This window comes from Oncorhynchus kisutch, linkage group LG1 (assembly GCF_002021735.2).
Source record: "Oncorhynchus kisutch isolate 150728-3 linkage group LG1, Okis_V2, whole genome shotgun sequence".
NCBI classification, from domain to species: Eukaryota; Metazoa; Chordata; class Actinopteri; order Salmoniformes; family Salmonidae; genus Oncorhynchus; species Oncorhynchus kisutch.
This window is the reverse complement of record NC_034174.2, coordinates 11,604,131-11,627,341: the sequence shown is the minus strand read 5'-3', so window position 1 is coordinate 11,627,341 and position 23,211 is coordinate 11,604,131. Positions and strand designations below refer to the sequence as shown.

Genomic DNA, 23,211 nt, shown 5'->3' with positions numbered 1-23,211 from the left:
GGACCACCCTAGGCCACTGGACCACCGGACCACCCTAGACCACCAGACCACCCTAGGCCACTGGACCACCCTAGACCACTGGACCACCCTAGACCACTGGACCACCCTGGGCCACTGGACCACCCTAGACCACTGGACCACCCTAGACCACTGGACCACCCTAGACCACTGGACCACCCTAGACCACACTGGACCACCCTAGACCACTGGACCACCCTAGACCACTGGACCACCCTAGATCACTGGACCACACTGGACCACCCTAGACCACTAGACCACTGGACCCCTGGACCACCCTAGACCACTGGACCACCCTGGCCCACTGGACCACCCTAGACCACTGGACCACCCTAGACCACTGGACTACCCTAGACCACACTGGACCACCCTGGACCACTGGACCACCCTAGACCACTGGACTACCCTAGACCACACTGGACCACCCTGGACCACCCAAGACCACTGGACTACCCTAGACCACACTGGACTACCCTAGACCACACTGGACCACCCTAGACCACTGGACTACCCTAGACCACACTGGACCACCCTAGACCACTGGACCACCCTAGACCACTGGACCACCCTAGACCACTGGACTACCCTAGACCACTGGACCACCCTAGACCACACTGGACCACCCTAGACCACTGGACCACCCTAGACCACTGGACCACCCTAGACCACACTGGACCACCCTAGACCACTGGACCACCCTAGACCACTGGACCACCCTAGACCACTGGACCACCCTGGACTACCCTAGACCACCCTAGACCACTGGACCACCCTAGACCACTGGACCACCCTAGACCACTGGACTACCCTAGACCACACTGGACCACCCTAGACCACTGGACTACCCTAGACCACACTGGACCACCCTAGACCACTGGACCACCCTGGACCACCCTAGACCACTGGACTACCCTAGACCACACTGGACCACTGGACCACCCTAGACCACTGGACCCCCCTAGACCACTGGACCCCCCTAGACCACTGGACCCGCCTAGACCACTGGACCACCCTAGACCACACTGGACCACCCTAGACCACTGGACCACCCTAGACCACACTGGACCACCCTAGACCACTGGACCACCCTAGACCACACTGGACCACCCTAGACCACTGGACCACCCTAGACCACACTAGACCACTGGACCACCCTAGACCACTAGGCCCCTGGACCACCCTAGGCCCCTGGACCACCCTAGGCCACTGGACCACCCTAGACCACTGGACCACCCTAGACCACTAGGCCCCTGGACCACCCTAGGCCCCTGGACCACCCTAGGCCCCTGCACCACCCTAGACCACTGGACCACCCCGAGGCCACTGGACCACCCTAGGCCACTGGACCACCCTAGACCACCGGACCACCCTAGGCCACTGGACCACCCTAGGCCACTGGGCCACCCTAGACCACTGGACCACCCTAGACCACTGGACCACCCTAGACCACTGGACCACCCTGGGCCACTGGACCACCCTAGACCACTGGACCACCCTAGACCACTGGACCACCCTAGACCACTGGACCACCCTAGACCACACTGGACCACCCTAGACCACTGGACCACCCTAGACCACTGGACCACCCTAGATCACTGGACCACACTGGACCACACTAGACCACTGGACCCCTGGACCACCCTAGACCACTGGACCACCCTGGCCCACTGGACCACCCTAGACCACTGGACCACCCTAGACCACTGGACTACCCTAGACCACACTGGACCACTGGACCACCCTAGACCACTGGACTACCCTAGACCACACTGGACCACCCTAGACCACTGGACTACCCTAGACCACACTGGACCACCCTAGACCACTGGACTACCCTAGACCACACTGGACCACCCTAGACCACTGGACCACCCTAGACCACTGGACTACCCTAGACCACTGGACCACCCTAGACCACACTGGACCACCCTAGACCACTGGACCACCCTAGACCACTGGACCACCCTAGACCACACTGGACCACCCTAGACCACTGGACCACCCTAGACCACTGGACCACCCTAGACCACTGGACCACCCTAGACCACTGGACCACCCTGGACTACCCTAGACCACACTGGACCACCCTAGACCACTGGACCACCCTAGACCACTGGACCACCCTAGACCACTGGACTACCCTAGACCACACTGGACCACCCTAGACCACTGGACTACCCTAGACCACACTGGACCACCCTAGACCACACTGGACTACCCTAGACCACACTGGACCACCCTAGACCACTGGACCACCCTAGACCACTGGACCACCCTAGACCACTGGACCACCCTAGACCACTGGACTACCCTAGACCACTGGACCACCCTAGACCACTGGACTACCCTAGACCACCCTGGACCACTGGACCACCCTAGACCACACTGGACCACCCTAGACCACTGGACCACCACTGGATGCTGCTGTTCCAGTTTCAACTGACCTGAGCCCTAGGACCATGCCCCAGGACTACCTGACATGATGACTCCTTGCTGTCCCCAGTCTACCTGGCCATGCTGCTGCTCCAGTTTCAACTTCCACCTGACTGTGCTGCTGCTCTAGTTTCAACTGTTCTGCCTTATTATTATTCGACCATGCTGGTCATTTATGAACATTGAACATCTTGACCATGTTCTGTTATAATCTCCACCCGGCACAGCCAGAAGAGGACTGGCCACCCCACATAGCCTGGTTCCTCTCTAGGTTTCTTCCTAGGTATTGGCCTTTCTAGGGAGTTTTTCCTAGCCACCGTGCTTCTACACCTGCATTGCTTGCTGTTTGGGGTTTTGGGCTGGGTTTCTGTACAGCACTTTGGGATATCAGCTGATGTACGAAGGGCTATATAAATAAATTTGATTTGATTGGACCACACTGGACCACCCTAGACCACCCTAGACCACACTGGACCACCCTAGACCACTGGACCACCCTAGACCACTGGACCACCCTAGACCACTGGACCACCCCTAGACCACCCTGGGCCACTGGACCACCCTAGACCACTGGACTACCCTGGACCACCCTAGACCACTGGACCACCCTAGACCACTGGACCACCCTAGACCACTGGACTACCCTAGACCACACTGGACCACCCTAGACCACTGGACTACCCTAGACCACACTGGACCACCCTAGACCACTGGACTACCCTAGACCACACTGGACCACCCTAGACCACTGGACTACCCTAGACCACACTGGACCACCCTAGACCACTGGACCACCCTAGACCACTTGACCACCCTAGACCACTGGACTACCCTAGACCACACTGGACCCCCCTAGACCACTGGACCACCCTAGACCACACTGGACCACCCTAGACCACACTGGACCACCCTAGACCACCCTAGACCACTGGACCACCCTAGACCACTGGACCACCCTAGACCACTGGACCACCCTAGACCACTGGACTACCCTAGACCACACTGGACCACCCTAGACCACTGGACTACCCTAGACCACACTGGACCACCCTAGACCACTGGACTACCCTAGACCACACTGGACCACCCTAGACCACGACCACCCTAGACCACTGGACCCCTGGACCACCCTAGACCACTGGACCACCCTGGCCCACTGGACCACCCTAGACCACTGGACCACCCTAGACCACTGGACTACCCTAGACCACACTGGACCACCCTGGACCACTGGACCACCCTAGACCACTGGACTACCCTAGACCACACTGGACCACCCTGGACCACCCTAGACCACTGGACTACCCTAGACCACACTGGACCACCCTAGACCACTGGACTACCCTAGACCACACTGGACCACCCTAGACCACTGGACCACCCTGGACCACCCTAGACCACTGGACTACCCTAGACCACACTGGACCACCCTAGACCACTGGACCCCCCTAGACCACTGGACCCCCCCTAGACCACTGGACCAGCCTAGACCACTGGACCACCCTAGACCACACTGGACCACCCTAGACCACTGGACCACCCTAGACCACACTGGACCACCCTAGACCACTGGACCACCCTAGACCACACTGGACCACCCTAGACCACTGGACCACCCTAGACCACACTAGACCACTGGACCACCCTAGACCACTAGGCCCCTGGACCACCCTAGGCCCCTGGACCACCCTAGGCCACTGGACCACCCTAGACCACTGGACCACCCTAGACCACTAGGCCCCTGGACCACCCTAGGCCCCTGGACCACCCTAGGCCCCTGCACCACCCTAGACCACTGGACCACCCCGAGGCCACTGGACCACCCTAGGCCACTGGACCACCGGACCACCCTAGACCACCAGACCACCCTAGGCCACTGGACCACCCTAGACCACTGGACCACCCTAGACCACTGGACCACCCTGGGCCACTGGACCACCCTAGACCACTGGACCACCCTAGACCACTGGACCACCCTAGACCACTGGACCACCCTAGACCACACTGGACCACCCTAGACCACTGGACCACCCTAGACCACTGGACCACCCTAGATCACTGGACCACACTGGACCACCCTAGACCACTAGACCACTGGACCCCTGGACCACCCTAGACCACTGGACCACCCTGGCCCACTGGACCACCCTAGACCACTGGACCACCCTAGACCACTGGACTACCCTAGACCACACTGGACCACCCTGGACCACTGGACCACCCTAGACCACTGGACTACCCTAGACCACACTGGACCACCCTGGACCACCCAAGACCACTGGACTACCCTAGACCACACTGGACTACCCTAGACCACACTGGACCACCCTAGACCACTGGACTACCCTAGACCACACTGGACCACCCTAGACCACTGGACCACCCTAGACCACTGGACCACCCTAGACCACTGGACTACCCTAGACCACTGGACCACCCTAGACCACACTGGACCACCCTAGACCACTGGACCACCCTAGACCACTGGACCACCCTAGACCACACTGGACCACCCTAGACCACTGGACCACCCTAGACCACTGGACCACCCTAGACCACTGGACCACCCTGGACTACCCTAGACCACCCTAGACCACTGGACCACCCTAGACCACTGGACCACCCTAGACCACTGGACTACCCTAGACCACACTGGACCACCCTAGACCACTGGACTACCCTAGACCACACTGGACCACCCTAGACCACTGGACCACCCTGGACCACCCTAGACCACTGGACTACCCTAGACCACACTGGACCACTGGACCACCCTAGACCACTGGACCCCCCTAGACCACTGGACCCCCCTAGACCACTGGACCCGCCTAGACCACTGGACCACCCTAGACCACACTGGACCACCCTAGACCACTGGACCACCCTAGACCACACTGGACCACCCTAGACCACTGGACCACCCTAGACCACACTGGACCACCCTAGACCACTGGACCACCCTAGACCACACTAGACCACTGGACCACCCTAGACCACTAGGCCCCTGGACCACCCTAGGCCCCTGGACCACCCTAGGCCACTGGACCACCCTAGACCACTGGACCACCCTAGACCACTAGGCCCCTGGACCACCCTAGGCCCCTGGACCACCCTAGGCCCCTGCACCACCCTAGACCACTGGACCACCCCGAGGCCACTGGACCACCCTAGGCCACTGGACCACCCTAGACCACCGGACCACCCTAGGCCACTGGACCACCCTAGGCCACTGGGCCACCCTAGACCACTGGACCACCCTAGACCACTGGACCACCCTAGACCACTGGACCACCCTGGGCCACTGGACCACCCTGACCACCTAGACCACTGGACCACCCTAGACCACTGGACCACCCTAGACCACTGGACCACCCTAGACCACACTGGACCACCCTAGACCACTGGACCACCCTAGACCACTGGACCACCCTAGATCACTGGACCACACTGGACCACACTAGACCACTGGACCCCTGGACCACCCTAGACCACTGGACCACCCTGGCCCACTGGACCACCCTAGACCACTGGACCACCCTAGACCACTGGACTACCCTAGACCACACTGGACCACTGGACCACCCTAGACCACTGGACTACCCTAGACCACACTGGACCACCCTAGACCACTGGACTACCCTAGACCACACTGGACCACCCTAGACCACTGGACTACCCTAGACCACACTGGACCACCCTAGACCACTGGACCACCCTAGACCACTGGACTACCCTAGACCACTGGACCACCCTAGACCACACTGGACCACCCTAGACCACTGGACCACCCTAGACCACTGGACCACCCTAGACCACACTGGACCACCCTAGACCACTGGACCACCCTAGACCACTGGACCACCCTAGACCACTGGACCACCCTAGACCACTGGACCACCCTGGACTACCCTAGACCACACTGGACCACCCTAGACCACTGGACCACCCTAGACCACTGGACCACCCTAGACCACTGGACTACCCTAGACCACACTGGACCACCCTAGACCACTGGACTACCCTAGACCACACTGGACCACCCTAGACCACACTGGACTACCCTAGACCACACTGGACCACCCTAGACCACTGGACCACCCTAGACCACTGGACCACCCTAGACCACTGGACCACCCTAGACCACTGGACTACCCTAGACCACTGGACCACCCTAGACCACTGGACTACCCTAGACCACCCTGGACCACTGGACCACCCTAGACCACACTGGACCACCCTAGACCACTGGACCACCACTGGATGCTGCTGTTCCAGTTTCAACTGACCTGAGCCCTAGGACCATGCCCCAGGACTACCTGACATGATGACTCCTTGCTGTCCCCAGTCTACCTGGCCATGCTGCTGCTCCAGTTTCAACTTCCACCTGACTGTGCTGCTGCTCTAGTTTCAACTGTTCTGCCTTATTATTATTCGACCATGCTGGTCATTTATGAACATTGAACATCTTGACCATGTTCTGTTATAATCTCCACCCGGCACAGCCAGAAGAGGACTGGCCACCCCACATAGCCTGGTTCCTCTCTAGGTTTCTTCCTAGGTATTGGCCTTTCTAGGGAGTTTTTCCTAGCCACCGTGCTTCTACACCTGCATTGCTTGCTGTTTGGGGTTTTGGGCTGGGTTTCTGTACAGCACTTTGGGATATCAGCTGATGTACGAAGGGCTATATAAATAAATTTGATTTGATTGGACCACACTGGACCACCCTAGACCACCCTAGACCACACTGGACCACCCTAGACCACTGGACCACCCTAGACCACTGGACCACCCTAGACCACTGGACCACCCCTAGACCACCCTGGGCCACTGGACCACCCTAGACCACTGGACTACCCTGGACCACCCTAGACCACTGGACCACCCTAGACCACTGGACCACCCTAGACCACTGGACTACCCTAGACCACACTGGACCACCCTAGACCACTGGACTACCCTAGACCACACTGGACCACCCTAGACCACTGGACTACCCTAGACCACACTGGACCACCCTAGACCACTGGACTACCCTAGACCACACTGGACCACCCTAGACCACTGGACCACCCTAGACCACTTGACCACCCTAGACCACTGGACTACCCTAGACCACACTGGACCCCCCTAGACCACTGGACCACCCTAGACCACACTGGACCACCCTAGACCACACTGGACCACCCTAGACCACCCTAGACCACTGGACCACCCTAGACCACTGGACCACCCTAGACCACTGGACCACCCTAGACCACTGGACTACCCTAGACCACACTGGACCACCCTAGACCACTGGACTACCCTAGACCACACTGGACCACCCTAGACCACTGGACTACCCTAGACCACACTGGACCACCCTAGACCACGACCACCCTAGACCACTGGACCACCCTAGACCACTGGACTACCCTAGACCACACTGGACCACCCTGGACCACCCTAGACCACTGGACCACCCTAGACCACTGGACCACCCTAGACCACTGGACCACCCTAGACCACACTGGATTACCCTAGACCACTGGACCACCCTAGACCACACTGGACCACCCTAGACCACTGGACCACCCTAGACCACTGGACCACACGACCACCCTAGACCACTGGACCACCCTAGACCACTGGACCACCCTAGACCACACTAGACCACTGGACCACCCTAGACCACTGGACCACCCTAGACCACTAGGCCCCTGGACCACCCTAGGCCCCTGGACCACCCTAGGCCACTGGACCACCCTAGACCACTGGACCACCCTAGACCACTAGGCCCCTGGACCACCCTAGGCCCCTGGACCACCCTAAGCCCCTGGACCACCCTAGGCCACTGCACCACCATAGACCACTGGACCACCCGAGGCCACTGGACCACCCTAGGCCACTGGACCACCCTAGGCCACTGGACCACCCTAGACCACTGGACCACCCTAGGCCACTGGACCACCCTAGGCCACTTGACCACCCTAGACCACTGGACCACCCTAGACCACCCTAGACCACTGGACCACCCTAGACCACTGGACCACCCTAGACCACTGGACCACCCTGGGCCACTGGACCACCCTAGACCACTGGACCACCCTAGACCACTGGACCACCCTAGACCACACTGGACCACCCTAGACCACTGGACCACCCTAGACCACTGGACCACCCTAGATCACTGGACCCCTGGACCACCCTAGACCACTGGACCACCCTAGACCACTGGACCCCTGGACCACTGGACCACCCTAGACCACTGGACCACCCTAGACCACTGGACTACCCTAGACCACACTGGACCACCCTAGACCACTGGACCACCCTAGACCACTGGACTACCCTAGACCACTGGACCACCCTAGACCACTGGACTACCCTAGACCACACTGGACCCCCCTAGACCACTGGACCACCCTAGACCACTGGCCCACCCTAGACCACACTGGACCACCCTAGACCACTGGACCACCCTAGACCACACTGGACCACCCTAGACCACTGGACCACCCTAGACCACTGGACCACCCTAGACCACTGGACCACCCTAGACCACCCTGGACCACCCTAGACCACACTGGACCACCCTAGACCACTGGACAGCCCTAGACCCCCCTAGACCACTGGACCCCCCCTAGACCACTGGACCACCCTAGACCACTGGACCACTGGACCAGACTGTTTAGAAACATTTAAATGCATCCTTCAATACTTCCTACCTACATTAATTTCACATTTCAAGTGTTTCCTTTCAAGTGGTATCATGAATCAGCATATCCTTGCTTCAGGTTCTGAGCTACAGGCACTTAGATTTGGGTATGTTGTTTTTAGGCCAAAATTGAAAAGAAAAAGGTTTTGATCCTCAAGAGGTTTTAATTATTAATCAGGAAGTTTCACTTCTCATCAACTCCAGATGATGAAACTAATGACTGAATAACAACAGTTTTACTAACGCCAGTCATTTCAGATCAGTGAACCCTTTATCTCTCTGTCCTTTTCTCTCTCTCCATCCCTCAGCACAAACACTTTACAGATGACATACAAACTCGCCAGTACCGTTCTCTGGAGGTGTTGATGGGAGCGGGCTACGGGACGCCTGCTGATATCTGGAGTACTGCTGCTATGGTGGGTGAACACACACACACACTCCTCCTGCATGTAATATCAACCCAAAACCTGCCTGTCTGTGTTCCTGGCAGTTGAAATGAACGTGGAATGTTTCTGTGTTCCTGGCAGTTGAAATGAACGTGGAATGTTTCTGTGTTCCTGGCAGTTGAAATGAACGTGGAATGTTTCTGTGTTCCTGGCAGTTGAAATGAACGTGGAATGTTTCTGTGTTCCTGGCAGTTGAAATGAACGTGGAATGTTTCTGTGTTCCTGGCAGTTGAAATGAACGTGGAATGTTTCTGTGTTCCTGGCAGTTGAAATGAACGTGGAATGTTTCTGTGTTCCCGGCAGTTGAAATGAACGTGGAATGTTTCTGTGTTCCTGGCAGTTGAAATGAACGTGGAATGTTTCTGTGTTCCTGGCAGTTGAAATGAACGTGGAATGTTTCTGTGTTCCCGGCAGTTGAAATGATCGTGGAATGTTTCTGTGTTCCTGTCAGTTGAAATGAACGTGGAATGTTTCTGTGTTCCCGTCAGTTGAAATGAACGTGGAATGTTTCTGTGTTCCCGTCAGTTGAAATGAACGTGGAATGTTTCTGTGTTCCTGTCAGTTGAAATGAACGTGGAATGTTTCTGTGTTCCCGTCAGTTGAAATGAACGTGGAATGTTTCTGTGTTCCCGTCAGTTGAAATGAACGTGGAATGTTTCTGTGTTCCTGTCAGTTGAAATGAACGTGGAATGTTTCTGTGTTCCCGTCAGTTGAAATGAACGTGGAATGTTTCTGTGTTTTTCATCTGTTAGAAATAACGCAGGTCAGATGGGCTGTATGATGTTGACTAAGTCATTTCACTGCACCACAAAAAATGAATGCCTGTTACAACTTCCAAATACAAGCATGTTTAATAAATGGGTTAGTTTCCTAAGGAGGTCCCCCAGGAACTTGAAACACCTCAGTAAATGTATAGCCTCAGTAAGTCTAACTAGCCTAGCAGACAGTTCTTTGATATGGGCTTGTATTGAGCTGCCCGGCTGGCTAGTCATCAGTCTACCCTGTCTGGTATGACTGAGTGTTTCAAAACAACAATAAGGGCTGGCTATGGTCTAGTTCATTAGTTACATACACAGCCGCATAAAGGAGAGCGTTCCCTGAAGGACACACACACAGGAGATCAGCCGTCCCTGAAGGACAGGAGGCGTGTGCTGACATTCAGAAGGCAGTTCAACCACAAAGGAATGTGAGATGTTATGGAGGGAAAACACAGAGGACAGGACAGTAATGGTACAAGGACAAGTTATTTTGACTGTGTTTATACAGTGTGTTTTATATGAACCGTTGTGACTTGTGTGTTTTATATGAACCGTTGTGACTGTGTGTTTTATATGAACCGTTGTGACTGTGTGTTTTATATGAACCGTTGTGACTGTGTGTTTTAACCAGGCCTTTGAGCTGGCTACAGGGGACTACCTGTTTGAGCCTCACTCCGGACAGGACTACACCAGAGATGAAGGTATGTTCCACCCCTCCCCTTCTTATTTAAATCTTACAGATTGTGCCTTTAAAAGTCTGTCATATTTTGTACCTCAAAGTTAGGGACCGTGTGTTTTGAGCGATTTATGTGACATAGCAAGATTTTATCCTGTATTTTAAGCTTAATCAAGAAGTGAAAATTACCCCAAAACGAAAAGCAATTGTCTGAGGTGCAAGACAGTCTGACATAAAAAGAAAAGGGGTCAGTTTGAAAATAAAAAAAATAGATTTTTAAATAAATCCAAGTATGTCATGTTTGCACAAAACACAGGGCCCTACTTTAGACACTGGCATCCCATGTCATCCTGCTGCTGTCTCCGAGGAGGATTCTGTATGTCTGTGTTGTCTTATTCACTCCTCCTCTTCCTCTCTTCATCCTGTGTGTAGACCACATCGCGCTGATCATTGAGCTGCTGGGTAAAGTTCCTAGGAAGCTGATCCTAGCAGGAAAATACTCCAAGGAATTCTTCACCAAGAAAGGTAAACAAACATAACATCTGCTGTTTCTTACTGTGTGTCTGTTAGTGTGTGTGATGTTTTTCTGTCTTTTTGCTCTTTCCTATACAAGGTCTTTGCATAGGTAACTTTCTCCCTCAGTCCCATACTTTACTCCCTGTTCACTGACGACTGCATGGACAGGTACGACTCCAACACCATTAAGTTTGCCGACGACACAACAGTGGTAGGCCTGATCACCGACAACATTGAGACAGCCTATAGGGAGGAGGTCAGAGACCTGGCCGTGTGGTGCCAGGACAACAACCTCTCCCTTAACTTGATCAAGACAAAGGAGATGATTGTGGACTACAGGAAAAGGAGGACCGAGCACGCCCCCATTCTCATCGACGGAGCTGTAGTGGAGCAGGTTGAGAGCTTCAAGTTCCTTGGTGTCCACATCACCAACAAACTAGAATGGTCCAAACACACCAAGACAGCCATGAAGAGGTCACAACCAAACCTATTCCCCCTCAGGAAACTGAAAAGATTTGGCATGGGTCCTCAGATCCTCAAAAGGTTCTACAGCTGCATCATCGAGAGCATCCTGACTTGTTGCATCACTGCCCACTATTCAACTGCTTGGCCTCCGACTGCAAGGCACTACAGAGGGTAGTGCGTATGGCCCAGTACATCACTGGTGCCAAGCTTCCTGCCATCCAGGACCTCTATACCAGGCGGTGTCAGAGGAAGGCCCATAAAATTGTCAACGACTCCAGCCACCCTAGTCATAGACTGTTCTCTCTGCTACTGCACGGCAAGCGGTACCAGAGCACCAAGTCTAGGTCCAGAAGGCTTTTTAACAGCTTCTACCCCCAAGTCATAAGACTCCCGAACAGCTAATCCCCCCCCCCTCCCCCATTTTTACGCTGCAGCTACTCTGTTTATTATCTATAGTCACTTTAATTACTCTACCGACATGTACATTTTACCTCAACTAACCAGTGCCCCCACATTGACACTGTACTGGTACCCCCCTGTATCTTGCCTCCACATTGACACTGTACTGGTACCCCCCTGTATATAGCCTCCACATTGACACTGTACTGGTACCCCCCTGTATATAGCCTCCACATTGACTCTACTGGTACCCCCCTGTATCTAGCCTCCACATTGACACTGTACTGGTACCCCCCTGTATATAGCCTCCACATTGACTCTGTACTGGCACCCCCCTGTATCTAGCCTCCACATTGACTCTGTACCGGTACCCCCCTGTATCTAGCCTCCACATTGACACTGTACTGGTACCCCCCTGTATATAACCTCCACATTGACTCTGTACTGGTACCCCCTGTATATAGCCTCCACCTTGACTCTGTACCGGTACTCCCTGTATATAACCTCCACATTGACTCTGTACCGGTACCCCCTGTATATAGCCTCCACATTGACTCTGTACCGGTACCCCCTGTATATAGCCTCCACATTGACTCTGTACCGGTACCCCCTGTATATAGCCTCCACATTGACTCTGTACCGGTACTCCCTGTATATAACCTCCACATTGACTCTGTACCGGTACCCCCTGTATATAGCCTCCACATTGACTCTGTACTGGTACCCCCTGTATATAGCCTCCACATTGACTCTGTACTGGTACCCCCTGTATATAGCCTCCACATTGACTCTGTACTGGTACTCCCTGTATATAGCCTCCACATTGACTCTGTACTGGTACCCCCTGTATATAGCCTCCACATTGACTCTGTACTGGTACCCCCTGTATATAGCCTCCACATTGACTCTGTACTGGTACCCCCTGTATATAGCCTCCACATTGACTCTGTACTGGTACCCCCCTGTATATAGCCTCCACATTGACTCTGTACCTGTACCCCCTGTCTATAGCCTCCACATTGACTCTGTACTGGTACCCCCCTGTATATAGCCTCCACATTGACTCTGTACTGGTACCCCCTGTATATAGCCTCCACATTGACTCTGTACTGGTACCCCCCTGTATATAGCCTCCACATTGACTCTGTACTGGTACCCCCCTGTATATAGCCTCCACATTGACTCTGTACTGGTACCCCCCTGTATATAGCCTCCACATTGACTCTGTACTGGTACCCCCCTGTATATAGCCTCCACATGACTCTGTACTGGTACCCCCCTGTATATAGCCTCCACATTGACTCTGTACTGGTACCCCCTGTATATAGCCTCCACATTGACTCTGTACTGGTACCCCCTGTATATAGCCTCCACATTGACTCTGTACTGGTACCCCTGTATATAGCCTCCACATTGACTCTGTACTGGTACCCCTGTATATAGCCTCCACATTGAATCTGTACCGGTACCCCCTGTATATAGCCTCCACATTGACTCTGTACTGGTACCCCTGTATATAGCCTCCACATTGAACTCTGTACCGGTACCCCCCTGTATATAGCCTCCACATTGACTCTGTACTGGTACCCCCTGTATATAGCCTCCACATTGACTCTGTACTGGTACCCACTGTCTGTAGCCTCCACCATTGACTCTGTACTGGTACCCCCTGTATATAGCCTCCACATTGACTCTGTACCGGTACCCCCTGTATATAGCCTCCACATTGACTCTGTACTGGTACCCCCCTGTATATAGCCTCCACATTGACTCTGTACTGGTACACCCTGGTAATATAGCCATACCCACATTGACTCTGTACCGGTACGCCCCTGTATATAGCCTCCACATTGACTCTGTACCGGTACCCCCCTGTATATAGCCTCCACATTGACTCTGTACTGGTACCCCCTGTATATAGCCTCCACATTGACTCTGTACTGGTACCCCCCTGTATATAGCCTCCACATTGACTCTGTACTGGTACCCCCCTGTATATAGCCTCCACATTGACTCTGTACTGGTACCCCCCTGTATATAGCCTCCACATTGACTCTGTACTGGTACCCCCTGTATATAGCCTCCACATTGACTCTGTACTGGTACCCCCCTGTATATAGCCTCCACATTGACTCTGTACTGGTACCCCCCTGTATATAGCCTCCACATTGACTCTGTACTGTACCCCCTGTATATAGCCTCCACATTGACTCTGTACTGGTACCCCCTGTCTATAGCCTCCACATTGACTCTGTACTGGTACCCCCCTGTATAGCCTCCACATTGACTCTGTACTGGTACCCCCCTGTATATAGCCTCCACATTGACTCTGTACTGGTACCCCCTGTCTATAGCCTCCACATTGACTCTGTACTGGTACCCCCTGTCTATAGCCTCCACATTGACTCTGTACTGGTACCCCCCTGTATATAGCCTCCACATTGACTCTGTACTGGTACCCCCCCTGTATATAGCCTCCACATTGACTCTGTACTGGTACCCCCTGTCTATAGCCTCCACATTGACTCTGTACTGGTACCCCCTGTCTATAGCCTCCACATTGACTCTGTACTGGTACCCCCCTGTATATAGCCTCCACATTGACTCTGTACTGGTACCCCCTGTATATAGCCTCCACATTGACTCTGTACTGGTACCCCCTGTATATAGCCTCCACATTGACTCTGTACTGGTACCCCCCTGTATATAGCCTCCACATTGACTCTGTACTGGTACCCCCTGTATATAGCCTCCACATTGACTCTGTACTGGTACCCCCTGTATATAGCCTCCACATTGACACTGTACTGGTACCCCCTGTATATAGCCTCCACATTGACTCTGTACTGGTACCCCCTGTATATAGTCTCCACATTGACTCTGTACTGGTACCCCCTGTATATAGCCTCCACATTGACTCTGTACTGGTACCCCCTGTATATAGCCTCCACATTGACTCTGTACTGGTACCCCCTGTATATATCAAATCAAATCAAATCAAATTTATTTATATAGCCCTTCGTACATCAGCTGATATCTCAAAGTGCTGTACAGAAACCCAGCCTAAAACCCCAAACAGCAAGCAATGCAGGTGGAGAAGCACAGTGGCTAGGAAAAACTCCCTAGAAAGGCCAATACCTAGGAAGAAACCTAGAGAGGAACCAGGCTATGTGGGGTGGCCAGTCCTCTTCTGGCTGTGCCGGGTGGAGATTATAACAGAACATGGTCAAGATGTTCAATGTTCATAAATGACCAGCATGGTCGAATAATAATAAGGCAGAACAGTTGAAACTAGAGCAGCAGCACAGTCAGGTGGAAGTTGAAACTGGAGCAGCAGCATGGCCAGGTAGACTGGGGACAGCAAGGAGTCATCATGTCAGGTAGTCCTGGGGCATGGTCCTAGGGCTCAGGTCAGTTGAAACTGGAACAGCAGCATGGCCAGGTGGACTGGGGACAGCAAGGAGTCATCATGTCAGGTAGTCCTGGGGCATGGTCCTAGGGCTCAGGTCCTCCGAGAGAGAGAAAGAAAGAGAGAAGGAGAGAATTAGAGAACGCACACTTAGATTCACACAGGACACCGAATAGGACAGGAGAAGTACTCCAGATATAACAAACTGACCCCAGCCCCCCGACACATAAACTACTGCAGCATAAATACTGGAGGCTGAGACAGGAGGGGAGCCTCCACATTGACTCTGTACTGGTACCCCCTGTATATAGTCTCCACATTGACTCTGTACTGGTACCCCCTGTATATAGCCTCCACATTGACTCTGTACTGGTACCCCCTGTATATAGCCTCCACATTGACTCTGTACTGGTACCCCCTGTATATAGCCTCCACATGACTCTGTACTGGTACCCCCTGTATATAGCCTCCACATTGACTCTGTACCGGTACCCCCTGTATATAGTCTCCACATTGACTCTGTACTGGTACCCCCTGTATATAGCCTCCACATTGACTCTGTACTGGTACCCCCTGTATATAGTCTCCACATTGACTCTGTACTGGTACCCCCTGTATATAGCCTCCACATTGACCTCTGTACTGGTACCCCCTGTATATAGCCTCCACATTGACTCTGTACTGGTACCCCCTGTATATAGCCTCCACATTGACTCTGTACTGGTACCCCCCTGTATATAGCCTCCACATTGACTCTGTACTGGTACCCCCTGTATATAGCCTCCACATTGACTCTGTACTGGTACCCCCTGTATATAGCCTCCACATTGACTCTGTACTGGTACCCCCTGTATATAGCCTCCACATTGACTCTGTACTGGTACCCCCTGTATATAGCCTCCACATTGACTCTGTACCGGTACCCCCTGTATATAGCCTCCACATTGACTCTGTACTGGTACCCCCTGTATATAGCCTCCACATTGACTCTGTACCGGTACTCCCTGTATATAACCTCCACATTGACTCTGTACTGGTACCCCCCTGTATATAGCCTCCACATTGACTCTGTACTGGTACCCCCTGTATATAGCCTCCACATTGACTCTGTACTGGTACCCCCTGTATATAGCCTCCACATTGACTCTGTACTGGTACCCCCTGTATATAGCCTCCACATTGACTCTGTACTGGTACCCCCTGTATATAGCCTCCACATTGACTCTGTACTGGTACCCCCCTGTATATAGCCTCCACATTGACTCTGTACTGGTACCCCCTGTATATAGCCTCCACATTGACTCTGTACTGGTACCCCCTGTATATAGCCTCCACATTGACTCTGTACTGGTACCCCCTGTATATAGCCTCCACATTGACTCTGTACCGGTACCCCCTGTATATAGTCTCCACATTGACTCTGTACCGGTACCCCCTGTATATAGCCTCCACATTGACTCTGTACTGGTACCCCCTGTAAATAGTCTCCACATTGACTCTGTACTGGTACCCCCTGTATATAGCCTCCACATTGACTCTGTACTGGTACCCCCTGTATATAGCCTCCACATTGACTCTGTACTGGTACCCCCTGTATATAGCCTCCACATTGACTCTGTACCGGTACCCCCTGTATATAGCCTCCACATTGACTCTGTACCAGTACCTCCTGTATAGAGCCTCCACATTGACTCTGTACTGGTACCCCCTGTATAGAGCCTCCACATTGACTCTGTACCAGTACCCCCTGTATATAGCCTCCACATTGACTCTGTACCAGTACCCCCTGTATATAGCCTCCACATTGACTCTGTACCGGTACCCCCTGTATATAGCCTCCACATTGACTCTGTACTGGTACCCCCTGTATATAGTCTCCACATTGACTCTGTACTGGTACCCCCCTGTATATAGCCTCCACATTGACTCTGTACTGGTACCCCCTGTATATAGTCTCCACATTGACTCTGTACCAGTACCCCCTGTATATAGCCTCCACATTGACTCTGTACTGGTACCACCTGTATATAGCCTCCACATTGACTCTGTACTGGTACCCCCCTGTATATAGTCTCCACATTGACTCTGTACTGGTACCCCTGTATATAGCCTCCACATTGACTCTGTACTGGTACCCCCTGTATATAGCCTCCACATTGACTCTGTACCGGTACCCCCTGTATATAGCCTCCACATTGACTCTGTACCGGTACCCCCTGTATATAGCCTCCACATTGACTCTGTACCGGTACCCCCTGTATATAGCCTCCACATTGACTCTGTACTGGTACCCCCTGTATATAGTCTCCACATTGACTCTGTACTGGTACCCCCTGTATATAGTCTCCACATTGACTCTGTACCAGTACCCCCTGTATATAGCCTCCACATTGACTCTGTACCAGTACCCCCTGTATATAGCCTCCACATTGACTCTGTACTGGTACCACCTGTATATAGTCTCCACATTGACTCTGTACCAGTACCCCCTGTATATAGCCTCCACATTGACTCTGTACTGGTACCCCCTGTATATAGTCTCCACATTGACTCTGTACTGGTACCCCCTGTATATAGCCTCCACATTGACTCTGTACTGGTACCCCCTGTATATAGCCTCCACATTGACTCTGTACCGGTACCCCCTGTATATAGCCTCCACATTGACTCTGTACCGGTACCCCCTGTATATAGCCTCCACATTGACTCTGTACCGGTACCCCCTGTATATAGCCTCCACATTGACTCTGTACTGGTACCCCCTGTATATAGTCTCCACATTGACTCTGTACTGGTACCCCCTGTATATAGTCTCCACATTGACTCTGTACCAGTACCCCCTGTATATAGTCTCCACATTGACTCTGTACCAGTACCCCCTGTATATAGCCTCCACATTGACTCTGTACTGGTACCACCTGTATATAGCCTCCACATTGACTCTGTACTGGTACCCCCTCTATATAGCCTCCACATTGACTCTGTACTGGTACCCCCTGTATATAGCCTCCACATTGACTCTGTACTGGTACCCCCTGTATATAGCCTCCACATTGACTCTGTACTGGTACCCCCTGTATATAGTCTCCACATTGACTCTGTACTGGTACCCCCTGTATATAGTCTCCACATTGACTCTGTACCGGTACCCCCTGTATATAGCCTCCACATTGACTCTGTACTGGTACCCCCTGTATCTTGCTTTTGTTATTTTAATGTTGCTCTTTAAAGTATTAGTTATTTTTCAATTCGATTTTTTTTACTATATTTTTGTAAATATTTTCTTAACTGCGTTGTATTCGGCGCATGTGACAAAGTTTGATTTAATGTTGAGCCTTGTCTACGTGTGAGGGTGTATGTCTGTCCGCGGTATGTGTGGAGTTAACTCCCTTCTCTCTGTGTAGGGGACCTCCGGCACATCACCAAGCTGAAGCCGTGGGGTCTGTTGGAGGTGCTGGTAGAGAAGTATGAGTGGTCTAAAGAGGAGGCAGCTACCTTCTCCAGCTTCCTGCTCCCAATGTTAGACCTGATACCAGAGAAGAGAGCCACGGCTGCGGAGTGCCTCCGACACGCATGGATCGCCCCCTAGAGGATCCCCGGCGCTACCACAGCCACAAGCAGCACATATGCAGTACATACAGACAGACATGTGCATAAACACACATTCAAACATACGTAAACACACCTCAACGGAGAGCCAGGGCTTTCACTATGACTGCATCTCCACCTAGTGGTTCAACACACACACACTGCTGAACACCCTCGTGTCCTAGGTATAATCCAGTAGAACTCTTATCTGTTCGTCTGTTATTTGGTTCCTTGTTTCAACTGACTGGATATCACTTGAGTATCAATGTCTTTTCTCTCTGTACCAACGATGACACCTAGGTAACTCTCTTTTTGTTCTGAGAATATCCTGTCTTTTTTTTTGTTTTTTGTCTTGTTTGAATACACACCTGTCAAGAGTTAAGATCAAACCTTACAGACCTCCAATGGATCATATCTCCAGAACACCAACTGTCTGTACCACTAGACTAGCACATCAGAATTGTTTTTTTTTTATGTACAGTATTGATAGAGGTTAGTTTGGATCTTTATTTTGTGTTTGTGGGGAAGAGTAGCTACCTAGAATACGATAAAGAAGGTTTGGACTGTCATAGATTCTAAGGATTCTCCATGAAATCTTCCTGAACTGGGAACCGATGTGAATGAACTGAAACTTCCTGAACGGAATGGAACCGTCTGGTTCCGTAAGATCGTCCCTGTCCTTCGTTGTCACGCTCCGGGTAGCAGCTTTGTAATAGCACTTCGCACAATGTGGGGATAGTACCATGAACCAAATGTAATTTTCTACTTTGTTACCTGCATGGGTCCACAGACCATGACTAATGCTACTGAATAACCATGTTTCATATGTTCTCTCCTGTGGTGTTTAACGTTCCAGACAAGGTTTGCCTCAGAAAGAAAAGAAGAAAAAAATCTTTGGGTGTTAGCTAGGTGGTGTGATACAATATCATGAGAAGTTTCCACTTTCACAATATAATCAGAATGGGAGTACTACTGTATCTGATTCAAGAACATCCGATTTTTATTTTCTATTCAGAAGGTCGTGGTTGCCTTCCAAAAATGTCCACCCTGTTCCCTATAAAGTTAGGAACAGGGTGCCATTTTGAACGGCCCCCTGTGTTGTACATATCTGTGCTCAAAACGTTGCCCTTGGTTCTCTGCTTTCCCTCTACAGAACAGCTGCTGTTTCAACGGTGTACGTTTACACCGCTGAGAGGATGCTGCCTACGTCCCAAATGGCACCCTACTCCCTACATAGTGCACTACTTTTGACCAGATTCTTAAGGGCCCAGTTCAAAAGTGGTGCACTATATAGGGAATAGGGTGCTACTCGGGACGGAACATGTCTGCGTCGTTTAGGGTGTCAACTGATGCCTTGAGACGCATTTGCTAGTTTTTTGCTGCATTTAAAAGCATATTTTCATACTGATGTTGCCCCGCTTGCAGTGGTCTGCTGTTTTAACTGCATCGAAGAGAAACTAAATCGTGGATTGTAATAATAATGAGGCTGGAATAAGGCTTTGAAGGCTCCCCCCCCCCCCCTCACCTGTTGCTCTTTTTCTAGAAGCCTCTCTCCCTTCTCTCTTTCCCTGACCGCCCCTTGCCTCTTCCTCCTCCTCTGCCTTTGATTGTTTACTGCTAAATCGAGCCTCTTTTCTGTACTTAATAAAAAAATGAACATTTTAAAAATGGCTGACTTGTAATTGTTAGGATGCTGTATAGTATTTTCTATATTCCAGTAAAATATCTGTTGCCGATGTGTCAAATGCTTGCTAATTTAGGGGTGTGAGGTACCCGATGCTTGGTGGGTGAAAGTTGTCTATGTTCAGAGGGTCCATGGTTCGAGCCCAGGTTGGGGAAACGTCATTACATACGATTGGCAAATATTAGTCTGGAACATTTTTATTATCTACTGTCTACATGAATTATTGGAAAGGAGTCCTTGTATCGGAGTTTATATTGCCTATCAACTAGCTGGGCTTTACTCAATCAACACCACTTCTGAGCCTTCACTCATGTTAATGTAGTAAGTCTGTCTTCGATTACCTCAGGCTGCCTCTGAAATAGTTCTCTCTGACTGTTACAACATGAGGACATTCTCTTCCAGACAGGTGGCCTCACTCGTGTGCGACGCTCGTTCCTCAACCGACAATGAGGGCAGGCTCTCATGCGATCTGATGCAAGACAATACTATTGGAGTGGTATTTGTGGTTATTACACACTAGTTAGTGGTATTCACAACATTTTACACACTGGTATCTGTTAGTACACCACGGACATTCTACAGTAACTACTGCACTGAAGAAACTACATGACTAAAGTTTGGTCATGTTGAAGACTCGGAGGAAGATAAGTGGTCATTAGTGGTTTGGATGAGTATCCTAATGACTAGAACTGCAGGGGGCAAAGTTCAAAGCTAAAATATAATTTCTCTATTACATCCTGTGTGGGCTAGACTAGCCTCGTTCTCTTCTGAATGGAACTGAGTACAAAACATTAGCAACACCTGCTCTTTCTATGACAAAAAATATGATTTCTCTATTACATCCTGTGTGCTAGACTAGCCTCGTTCTCTTCTGAATGGAACATACACTGAGTGTACAAAACATTAGGAACACCTGCTCTTTCTATGATAGACTGACCAGGTGACAGCTATGATCCCTTATTGATGTCACTTGTTAAATCCACTTCACTCTGTAGATCAGGGATGGGCAGCTGGCGGCCTGCGTACCAATGAGTAAAAAAAAAACATTTAAATGCAAAAATAAGTTTGGGCTTCCCGAGTGGTACAGCAGTCTAAGGAACTGCATCGCACTGATTGAGGCATCACTACAGACCCGGGTTCGATCCCAGGCGGTGTCCAATAGGGCGGCGCATAATTGTCCCTGTGTCGTCCTGGTTAGGGGAGGGTTACTTGGCTCATAGCGCTCTAGCATCTCGTTTTGGCGGTCCGGGCTTTGGTCGTCAGTTTGCACGTTCTTTCCTCCGTCCAACGCATTGGTGCGGCTGGCTTCCAGGTTAAGCAGGCAGGTGTTAAGAAGCGTGGACAGGCGGGTCATATTTCGGAGGGCGCATGACTCCACCTTCGCCTCTACAGAGCCTGTTGGGGAGTTGCAGCGATGAGACAAGATCGTAATTGGGGAGAAAAAGGTCAAATACAACAAAAAGAAGTAAACGATTTGTATTTTTGGGGAATTTACTGTTGAGATTTAGAATAATAGATTATCGCAGAAATTAGAAATGTTGGTTGTACACAGTCACTCAATTAGCCCATGTCAGCTAACATGTTTTAGATTGGTAAATTAGTCTAGTGGTAAGTTAGTCTAGTGGTAAATTAGTCCAGTGGTAACTTAGTCTAGTGGTAACTTAGTCTAGTGGTAACTTAGTCTAGTGGTAACTTAGTCTAGTGGCAACTTAGTCTAGTGGCAACTTAGTCTAGTGGTAACTTAGTCTAGTGGCAACTTAGTCTAGTGGCAACTTAGTCTAGTGGCCAGCTATCTAAACCTGTAGTAAAGCCTGGTTGAATTACCGACCAGGATGGGGTCCATTGTGTAAAATTACAGCAAACTTTAAAACGTTTTTAAAAAAAATTTTTTTATCTACACCCCAGGACAAAATGTGTAGGGGGTTATGGATGTGGGTACACAGACCCAGGAGCCACTGCGGCCCCTCATGATGAGTTTTGTTTTTTTGTGTCCCCCACCCGTCAGTTGCTCATACCTGGTGTAGATAAAGGGGAGGAGACTGGTTCATTATGTTTAATCCTTGAGACAATTGAGACATGGATTGTGAATGTGTGCCATTCAAAGGGTGAATGGACAAGGAAC

General features: G+C 51.6%; 1 protein-coding gene across 4 annotated transcripts in view; it reads left to right on the top strand.

Annotated features, from left to right (window-relative positions):
* Positions 1 to 21,087, top strand: part of LOC109878956 (SRSF protein kinase 1) — an 86,028-nt gene extending 64,941 nt beyond the window's left edge. For all 4 annotated transcript variants that reach the window (XM_031827021.1, XM_031826942.1, XM_031827051.1 and 1 more), the window contains 4 exons: positions 9,457 to 9,564; positions 10,984 to 11,053; positions 11,461 to 11,553; positions 19,222 to 21,087. In XM_031827021.1, coding sequence (XP_031682881.1) covers positions 9,457 to 9,564; positions 10,984 to 11,053; positions 11,461 to 11,553; positions 19,222 to 19,406 — 456 coding nt within the window. In that variant the 3' untranslated portion in view covers positions 19,407 to 21,087. The remainder of the gene's footprint in view (positions 1 to 9,456; positions 9,565 to 10,983; positions 11,054 to 11,460; positions 11,554 to 19,221) is intronic.
* The last annotated feature ends 2,124 nt before the right edge of the window (positions 21,088 to 23,211 follow it).